The sequence below is a fragment of the Schistocerca piceifrons genome, chromosome 1 (genome assembly GCF_021461385.2).
Source record: "Schistocerca piceifrons isolate TAMUIC-IGC-003096 chromosome 1, iqSchPice1.1, whole genome shotgun sequence".
Taxonomy (NCBI): Eukaryota; Metazoa; Arthropoda; class Insecta; order Orthoptera; family Acrididae; genus Schistocerca; species Schistocerca piceifrons.
Window position 1 is genome coordinate 456,907,345 of NC_060138.1, and position 9,480 is coordinate 456,916,824.

General features: G+C 47.6%; 1 protein-coding gene and 8 non-coding genes across 9 annotated transcripts; all 9 read right to left on the reverse strand.

Annotated features, from left to right (window-relative positions):
- Positions 1 to 108: 108 nt before the first annotated feature.
- On the reverse strand, positions 109 to 180 carry Trnah-gug. Its single transcript has one exon. It is a non-coding gene; the product is annotated as a tRNA-His (tRNA).
- Positions 181 to 1,083: 903 nt separating this feature from the next.
- Trnal-uag lies at positions 1,084 to 1,165 on the reverse strand. Its single transcript has one exon. It is a non-coding gene; the product is annotated as a tRNA-Leu (tRNA).
- Positions 1,166 to 1,912: 747 nt separating this feature from the next.
- On the reverse strand, positions 1,913 to 1,984 carry Trnah-gug. The gene has a single exon. It is a non-coding gene; the product is annotated as a tRNA-His (tRNA).
- A 386-nt stretch (positions 1,985 to 2,370) lies between these two features.
- Positions 2,371 to 2,442, reverse strand: Trnae-cuc. The gene has a single exon. It is a non-coding gene; the product is annotated as a tRNA-Glu (tRNA).
- A 445-nt stretch (positions 2,443 to 2,887) lies between these two features.
- Positions 2,888 to 2,969, reverse strand: Trnal-uag. The gene has a single exon. It is a non-coding gene; the product is annotated as a tRNA-Leu (tRNA).
- Positions 2,970 to 3,716: 747 nt separating this feature from the next.
- Trnah-gug lies at positions 3,717 to 3,788 on the reverse strand. Its single transcript has one exon. It is a non-coding gene; the product is annotated as a tRNA-His (tRNA).
- A 2,113-nt stretch (positions 3,789 to 5,901) lies between these two features.
- Positions 5,902 to 7,780, reverse strand: LOC124785679 (RNA-splicing ligase RtcB homolog). Its single transcript, XM_047254200.1, has one exon. It carries the CDS (start codon positions 7,604 to 7,606, stop codon positions 6,086 to 6,088), a length of 1,521 nt encoding a protein of 506 aa, XP_047110156.1. The 5' UTR covers positions 7,607 to 7,780; the 3' UTR covers positions 5,902 to 6,085.
- A 553-nt stretch (positions 7,781 to 8,333) lies between these two features.
- Trnal-uag lies at positions 8,334 to 8,415 on the reverse strand. Its single transcript has one exon. It is a non-coding gene; the product is annotated as a tRNA-Leu (tRNA).
- Positions 8,416 to 9,162: 747 nt separating this feature from the next.
- On the reverse strand, positions 9,163 to 9,234 carry Trnah-gug. The gene has a single exon. It is a non-coding gene; the product is annotated as a tRNA-His (tRNA).
- Positions 9,235 to 9,480: the final 246 nt, after the last annotated feature.

Genomic DNA, 9,480 nt, shown 5'->3' on the forward strand with positions numbered 1-9,480 from the left:
AGTGGTAGTGCTAACTGCGGCCTGCGGAACACGAGTGAAAAAATCAAGAGAGTACTGTCATTTCGAGTACTCGCCATTGCAACGGCAGCAAGGCAAAACTTTCAAAATTGCCGTGACCAGGATTCGAACCTGGGTTATTGCGGCCACAACGCAATGTCCTAACCACTAGACGATCACGGCCATGGCCACGGAGGCGCCCGCGAAGGCAGCTGGCTGCAATGCAAGTGGCGATACCCAGCAAAGCCTAGGCCAAGGTGTACGCCACAGCAGTGTCAGACACGGTCTCCATCACATGTATACGAGCAAATGAACGTGCCTGCGCTGTCAGGACTCTAACTACAGTGGTTAGCTGCATTCACCTCCGTGGCAATGTCTTGCAGTCCTCCAAGCCTCTTGACTACAGGTACCGGTATGTGGCTCGATAACAAGTGGATAGACGCCGCATCTCTCTCGCCGTCAGGTGTTGCCGCGAGTCATACTTAACGTATCTTTCTGCACGCGTCAGCGTAGCGTCAGTCGAGCAAAGTCGAGACAAGTCGCATAGGAGGAGCAAGAAAAACGCGCAAGTCCGGTACCGGGAATCGAACCCGGGCCTCCTCGTTGAGAGCCAGGTATCCTAGCCACTAGACCAAACCGTATAACGACGAAAGTGCTCTTTCCAGCGAACGCAGCAGCCACCCACGGTTAACTGACGACAACTGTAAAAAATCCACTCTCTCGCGTTATAGAACGGCGTGCTCCGGACGCATTTCGTGGAGACGAACGCCAGCAATGATGAGAGCAAAAGGTGCCTACAAATCCTGTCGTTGCACCACGCACTGTTCTACGACAATTCACCAAGCAGACGCTCACGCGTTGTTGTGTTGTTTCCTTTGCGGGTAATGAGTGCATCTGCCTTCGACACAGGAAACATTACACGTTCGGCAGCTGTTTTATTGGAACCCACGCCTCCGAAGAGAATGGTGCCTGAAACCAGCGCCTTAGACCGCTCGGCCACGCTACCTACACAACACGCGCGTCACAAGAGCTGCGTCCTACCCCACGAGAACACACCGCAACGGCACAAAAATGAGACGTAAAAAGTGGCAACGGTGGGATTCGAACCCACGCCTCCGGAGAGACTGGTGCCTAAAACCAGCGCCTTAGACCGCTCGGCCACGTTACCGTTGGATCAGCAGCGGCAAAACGTTTCGTTTGTACTACAAAGATCACTTCGAAATGGAAGTATCTTGGCAATCGCCGTGCCATGTATTTCCACTGCTCTCCCACTGGAAGTGTCTCTTTAGGCCATCCAACGCAAGAAAAAGCCGTGCCCGCCGTATGGTAGCGACGCCACTTGTCTGTAGCTGTCGCAGTTAAGGAGACAGCGTCAAGAGACGTTTTCGTGCCGTGACCAGGTTTCGAACCTGGGCTTTCCTTAACCACTAAAGTATCGTAGCTGTAACTGTCAGACGGAGTTAGAATGCTCCATGTATCAAACATATGTGAGCTCAAGGAGGTTACACTTGAAGGAAAAGCGGCAGGTTAACGCGATCACATCAAAACCCCCGGCAGCTACGGGATTCGAAACCGCGCCTACAGAGAGACTGGTGCCTTAAACCAGCGCCTTAAAGCGCTCGGCCACGCTACATGCGCTGCTTGGTGCGCCAGTGTTCCTAGCATTTGTAGAAACAGTGCACGCCACAGCTTCCTGTTCTGCTGCGACTGGCTGCTCATCCATCGCACTTCAAACGACTGCCCTTTTCGACTACAGAGAGCAGCGGACGTCTGCGCTCTGGGAGGCGACATTACGTGTTGGGGATGAAGTGGTAGTGCTAACTGCGGCCTGCGGAACACGAGTGAAAAAATCAAGAGAGTACTGTCATTTCGAGTACTCGCCATTGCAACGGCAGCAAGGCAAAACTTTCAAAATTGCCGTGACCAGGATTCGAACCTGGGTTATTGCGGCCACAACGCAATGTCCTAACCACTAGACGATCACGGCCATGGCCACGGAGGCGCCCGCGAAGGCAGCTGGCTGCAATGCAAGTGGCGATACCCAGCAAAGCCTAGGCCAAGGTGTACGCCACAGCAGTGTCAGACACGGTCTCCATCACATGTATACGAGCAAATGAACGTGCCTGCGCTGTCAGGACTCTAACTACAGTGGTTAGCTGCATTCACCTCCGTGGCAATGTCTTGCAGTCCTCCAAGCCTCTTGACTACAGGTAGCGGTATGTGGCTCGATAACAAGTGGATAGACGCCGCATCTCTCTCGCCGTCAGGTGTTGCCGCGAGTCATACTTAACGTAGCTTTCTGCACGCGTCAGCGTAGCGTCAGTCGAGCAAAGTCGAGACAAGTCGCATAGGAGGAGCAAGAAAAACGCGCAAGTCCGGTACCGGGAATCGAACCCGGGCCTCCTCGTTGAGAGCCAGGTATCCTAGCCACTAGACCAAACCGGATAACTACGGAAGTGCTCTTTCCAGCGAACGCAGCAGCCGCCCACGGTTAAGTGACGACAACTGTAAAAAATCCACTCTCTCGCGTTATAGAACGGCGTGCTCCGGACGCATTTCGTGGAGACGAACGCCAGCAATGATGAGAGCAAAAGGTGCCTACAAATCCTGTCGTTGCACCACGCACTGTTCTACGACAATTCACCAAGCAGACGCTCACGCGTTGTTGTGTTGTTTCCTTTGCGGGTAATGAGTGCATCTGCCTTCGACACAGGAAACATTACACGTTCGGCAGCTGTTTTATTGGAACCCACGCCTCCGAAGAGAATGGTGCCTGAAACCAGCGCCTTAGACCGCTCGGCCACGCTACCTACACAACACGCGCGTCACAAGAGCTGCGTCCTACCCCACGAGAACACACCGCAACGGCACAAAAATGAGACGTAAAAAGTGGCAACGGTGGGATTCGAACCCACGCCTCCGGAGAGACTGGTGCCTAAAACCAGCGCCTTAGACCGCTCGGCCACGTTACCGTTGGATCAGCAGCGGCAAAACGTTTCGTTTGTACTACAAAGATCACTTCGAAATGGAAGTATCTTGGCAATCGCCGTGCCATGTATTTCCACTGCTCTCCCACTGGAAGTGTCTCTTTAGGCCATCCAACGCAAGAAAAAGCCGTGCCCGCCGTATGGTAGCGACGCCACTTGTCTGTAGCTGTCGCAGTTAAGGAGACAGCGTCAAGAGACGTTTTCGTGCCGTGACCAGGTTTCGAACCTGGGCTTTCCTTAACCACTAAAGTATCGTAGCTGTAACTGTCAGACGGAGTTAGAATGCTCCATGTATCAAACATATGTGAGCTCAAGGAGGTTACACTTGAAGGAAAAGCGGCAGGTTAACGCGATCACATCAAAACCCCCGGCAGCTACGGGATTCGAAACCGCGCCTACAGAGAGACTGGTGCCTTAAACCAGCGCCTTAAAGCGCTCGGCCACGCTACATGCGCTGCTTGGTGCGCCAGTGTTCCTAGCATTTGTAGAAACAGTGCACGCCACAGCTTCCTGTTCTGCTGCGACTGGCTGCTCATCCATCGCACTTCAAACGACTGCCCTTTTCGACTACAGAGAGCAGCGGACGTCTGCGCTCTGGGAGGCGACATTACGTGTTGGGGATGAAGTGGTAGTGCTAACTGCGGCCTGCGGAACACGAGTGAAAAAATCAAGAGAGTACTGTCATTTCGAGTACTCGCCATTGCAACGGCAGCAAGGCAAAACTTTCAAAATTGCCGTGACCAGGATTCGAACCTGGGTTATTGCGGCCACAACGCAATGTCCTAACCACTAGACGATCACGGCCATGGCCACGGAGGCGCCCGCGAAGGCAGCTGGCTGCAATGCAAGTGGCGATACCCAGCAAAGCCTAGGCCAAGGTGTACGCCACAGCAGTGTCAGACACGGTCTCCATCACATGTATACGAGCAAATGAACGTGCCTGCGCTGTCAGGACTCTAACTACAGTGGTTAGCTGCATTCACCTCCGTGGCAATGTCTTGCAGTCCTCCAAGCCTCTTGACTACAGGTACCGGTATGTGGCTCGATAACAAGTGGATAGACGCCGCATCTCTCTCGCCGTCAGGTGTTGCCGCGAGTCATACTTAACGTATCTTTCTGCACGCGTCAGCGTAGCGTCAGTCGAGCAAAGTCGAGACAAGTCGCATAGGAGGAGCAAGAAAAACGCGCAAGTCCGGTACCGGGAATCGAACCCGGGCCTCCTCGTTGAGAGCCAGGTATCCTAGCCACTTTTTTTTTTTTTTTTTTTTTCTTTGCAAATGATTTTATTTCTTTGTCTGAACTGAAGCTTCTAGTTAATGTGGATCAATGTTCAAGAAATTGCACAGTTGTTAAATGTGCCAACACACTAATATTTGAAACTTACAAGAAAATGCCTCAACAGACACAGGGGATTTGTAATTAGTTGGAGAGAGAAGCAGACACTCAAAACATTCTTTGTTTTAGAATGATGCAAGTAGCTGCTGCTTTCAACTTCGTGATCAAGTACATTGTGTTTGTGTGAATACCTATTGATTGTGCCACTCAAAGAATACAAATACATACTGAATCCATTACATGCCATACTACAGTCCACAAAAATTGAAGTGGCACAATCAATTACAATTTTACGATGTTATAAAACAAAGTAATTTATGATTAATCTTTCTGCACACTGTTATATGTCCAATCACTAACTTAACACAGTTGGATCAATGTTACACGTAATATCAGAATGAGAATCTTATAACTTGTTTCAATCAGAGCATCATGTCACCGATGTTTTGGTTCTGTTTTTTTCCAAGTATAATACATTTCCACATTTGTTACATGACTCACAATGCCATTAGTATTTCCAATCATTCAATTACCCTTTTGCTTACTTTTGTTAATTTATAGGCTGAGCTGGCTGTTGCATTTAACAGCTGTAGACCTTTTGCTTGTTCAATAAGCCAACATATTTCATAAATCTGCAAAACACATTACTGAGAACAGCATCTTCCTCATATTACACAAAACCATTCCAAAGTTACTCTCAGTAATAGCTGTCACATCTGTTATTTTATATATGTTTAAGCACAGTTTCTTTATAATGTTAACTTTCAAGCAATGGTAGGCAACTTGCTAGTTAAACAGTAAAGTAAAATCTGGAAACAAGTTTAACCATTTTAGATTAATTTCACAAAATAAATTGATTATATGATGTACATTGATGAGCAACTGAAGCCAGTGAAACATGGGACCAAAAAGTTTGTAAAAACATAAAAGTTTAGGATACTATTTTTTACCACTACATTATTATTTTTCATTTTTTTTGCAAATCATTACATTTTATTACAGTTTTCTGGGTATTAGGTTCTAAATAATCCCATAAAGGCACAAGAACATGCCTATACAAATTCACTGCACTGATGAAGTGGCCAGACAGTAAGCAAGGAACAAAGCAATCACATTAGCTGTACCATTTATGGCACCGTAAATTTAAGTCCCTATTGTGTGAAACTTGAAACGTCAAGAAGTGTCTTACATTTCACAGTGTGATCTACAACATTCTTCCACACTACACAGTTGGGAGCATTGTGATATGTATTGTAACATAATAACAAAGAAATATCTTTCTTCTTTAACGTCCTAGATTTTCTCAAGGTCTGTTAACTAGTACAGTCTTGACGTGGACACTTACCAACATTTTAAACACCAGTAAGTAGCATGGCTTTTCATTTTAGTGAAAGCCTAACCTTTTTTGTCTAACTATGAAACTTTGTTAGGAAGTCTTCTGCAACAGCATTTGTAGTGGAAAAAAAAACCTTACATGAGGATTTTATTTTACATTTAAGAAATCAGAAGGTAAAAGACTGAAAACTCAGATATCAATAGTTTACAAAATATAGTTAGTGGGATAAGAAAATAAAATTTTCAATTTGGTTAACACTTCAATTTATCAGTGGGTAAGTACAGAATAACTTAAAGTTCAAAACAATTCTTGCATCTTCATCACAGATGATGTTTTACATTCAATCACACATACTGAAATGCGGCATTTTAAATGCAGTAACACATACTTTACTGTATTCAGACACTTTTTTTGAAAAACTGGCATGCGGTCAGCCTTTAATAACAGCAATTGGTCGTAATTTGATACACTTCTTGCTAATACCTGCTTCATGGCATGTATCAACAACATCAGTCACATTCTTGTATGATTCAGGTGCCTCTTCCATAACCAATTTTGGAGAAGCAACTCTAATTGAGATACCCATTTCTTCTAGTTTATTGAGGACATCTTGGTAGTCCAAGTTACGTCGTGACTTCGCCCGAGAAAGGGCTCTACCTGCACCATGGCAGGTTGAGCCAAAGGTTTCTCGCATACCCTGTTCAGTTCCAGTTAAAACATAACTGCAGGTCCCCATGGTACCTCCAATCAACACTGGTTGTCCTGTCAACTGATAATCCACAGGAATTAGTGGATGGTGGGGAGGGAAAGCCCGAGTTGAGCCCTTCCTGTGTACCAGCAGTGTCTTCTGTTTACCATCAATATAATGTTCCTCAACTTTAGCAATGTTGTGGGAAACATCATAAATTACATGCATATCTAGGTCATCAGGTGTCATCCGGAATTGTTTAGCAAAAGCCTGCCGACTGAGAAATGTCATTGAGCTCCTGTTGACCCACGCAAAATTTGCAGCTGCAGCCATAGCTTTGAGGTAATCCTGACCCTCTGGGGACATAATATGTGCACACGCTAGCTGTCTGTCATTGGTCTCAATGTTATCACGTTTCATAGCTCTTTCCATGGCAACCAATGCATCTGTAGCAACCTGATGCCCAAAGCCTCTGCTTCCTGAATGGATCATGACACATATCTGTCCTTTCATTTCTATTCCCATTTTACTGGCAGCCCATTTATCGTAGATCTCATCAACTACCTGTATCTCAGCATAGTGATTCCCTGCTCCCAAGGTACCTAGCTGAGGCAGTCCTCTCTTCTTTGCTCTCATGCTGACTTTACTTGGATCAGCATTCAACATGCGGCCGTACTCCTCACAGTGTTCTTTATCTTCAGCCCATACATAACCTTCACGAAGTGACCAATCCATTCCCATTTCCAGTGCCTCTTCCATATCTCTAGCATTCATAGGGATTATTCCCTTTGAACCAACACCAACAGGAATATGATCGAACATGCTCTGAGCTAACTGCTCTTTAACAGGCTGAACATCCCTTTCATGAAGATTCGTCCTCAAGAGCCTCACACCACAGTTTATATCGAAACCCACTCCTCCTGGAGACACGACTGATTTTGGATCACCCATATCAAAAGCTGCCATGTTACCTATCGCAAAACCATAGCCGGAATGCACATCCGGAAGGCCAACTGATCTTCCTACAATACCCGGCAAGGCAGCCACATTCGCTATTTGTTTTACACCTGGTAGAAAGCCTCCAACCATGCCAGGCCGACATGCATTGCGAAGCTCATCGAACATCAATTTTTCCAGGTGATTATTAACATAGAACACGCCTTCAACATTCATGTTTGGTTGGAAACCTTTCTTAATTTTCCAACAACTAGGCGAAATCTTCTCCAAATACTTAAGCTCTTCATTGTACTGCCTAACAACCATAGCGATAACTTACACTTATGGAGAAGACAAATACCGTTACGGACACTCTTTAGTCCTACCTCGATTCTATAGGGCAGTTGCGATTAATTAAATGTTTACCAACTCTAGCTACATACGATTGCACAAGTTGTCACTTCAACCATAAGCCGGCCAACTCACGCAGCTTCCGAATCACAGAAGTTCACCCACATGTCAAAACTGTCCAAAGTTGATAGGAAACTCTTTGCCGCAGTAGTACCACAGTCTAATGCTCGGTTTACACTGCCACTAGACCAAACCGGATAACGACGGAAGTGCTCTTTCCAGCGAACGCAGCAGCCGCCCACGGTTAACTGACGACAACTGTAAAAAATCCACTCTCTCGCGTTATAGAACGGCGTGCTCCGGACGCATTTCGTGGAGACGAACGCCAGCAATGATGAGAGCAAAAGGTGCCTACAAATCCTGTCGTTGCACCACGCACTGTTCTACGACAATTCACCAAGCAGACGCTCACGCGTTGTTGTGTTGTTTCCTTTGCGGGCAATGGGTGCATCTGCCTTCGACACAGGAAACATTACACGTTCGGCAGCTGTGGGATTGGAACCCACGCCTCCGAAGAGAATGGTGCCTGAAACCAGCGCCTTAGACCGCTCGGCCACGCTACCTACACAACACGCGCGTCACAAGAGCTGCTTCCTACCCCACGAGAACACACCGCAACGGCACAAAAATGAGACGTAAAAAGTGGCAACGGTGGGATTCGAACCCACGCCTCCGGAGAGACTGGTGCCTAAAACCAGCGCCTTAGACCGCTCGGCCACGTTACCGTTGGACCAGCAGCGGCAAAACGTTTCGTTTGTACTACAAAGATCACTTCGAAATGGAAGTATCTTGGCAATCGCCGTGCCATGTATTTCCACTGCTCTCCCACTGGAAGCGTCTCTTTAGGCCATCCAACGCAAGAAAAAGCCGTGCCCGCCGTATGGTAGCGACGCCACTTGTCTGTAGCTGTCGCAGTTAAGGAGACAGCGTCAAGAGACGTTTTCGTGCCGTGACCAGGTTTCGAACCTGGGCTTTCCTTAACCACTAAAGTATCGTAGCTGTAACTGTCAGACGGAGTTAGAATGCTCCATGTATCAAACATATGTGAGCTCAAGGAGGTTACACTTGAAGGAAAAGCGGCAGGTTAACGCGATCACATCAAAACCCCCGGCAGCTACGGGATTCGAAACCGCGCCTACAGAGAGACTGGTGCCTTAAACCAGCGCCTTAAAGCGCTCGGCCACGCTACATGCGCTGCTTGGTGCGCCAGTGTTCCTAGCATTTGTAGAAACAGTGCACGCCACAGCTTCCTGTTCTGCTGGGACTGGCTGCTCATCCATCGCACTTCAAACGACTGCCCTTTTCGACTACAGAGAGCAGCGGACGTCTGCGCTCTGGGAGGCGACATTACGTGTTGGGGATGAAGTGGTAGTGCTAACTGCGGCCTGCGGAACACGAGTGAAAAAATCAAGAGAGTACTGTCATTTCGAGTACTCGCCATTGCAACGGCAGCAAGGCAAAACTTTCAAAATTGCCGTGACCAGGATTCGAACCTGGGTTATTGCGGCCACAACGCAATGTCCTAACCACTAGACGATCACGGCCATGGCCACGGAGGCGCCCGCGAAGGCAGCTGGCTGCAATGCAAGTGGCGATACCCAGCAAATCCTAGGCCAAGGTGTACGCCACAGCAGTGTCAGACACGGTCTCCATCACATGTATACGAGCAAATGAACGTGCCTGCGCTGTTAGGACTCTAACTACAGTGGTTAGCTGCATTCACCTCCGTGGCAATGTCTTGCAGTCCTCCAAGCCTCTTGACTACAGGTACCGGTATGTGGCTCGATAAC

Coding starts and splice junctions, on each gene's coding strand:
- LOC124785679 (XM_047254200.1), bottom strand. CDS start 7,606: ATGGTTGTTAGGCAGTACAATGAAGAGCTTAAGTATTTGGAGAAGATT.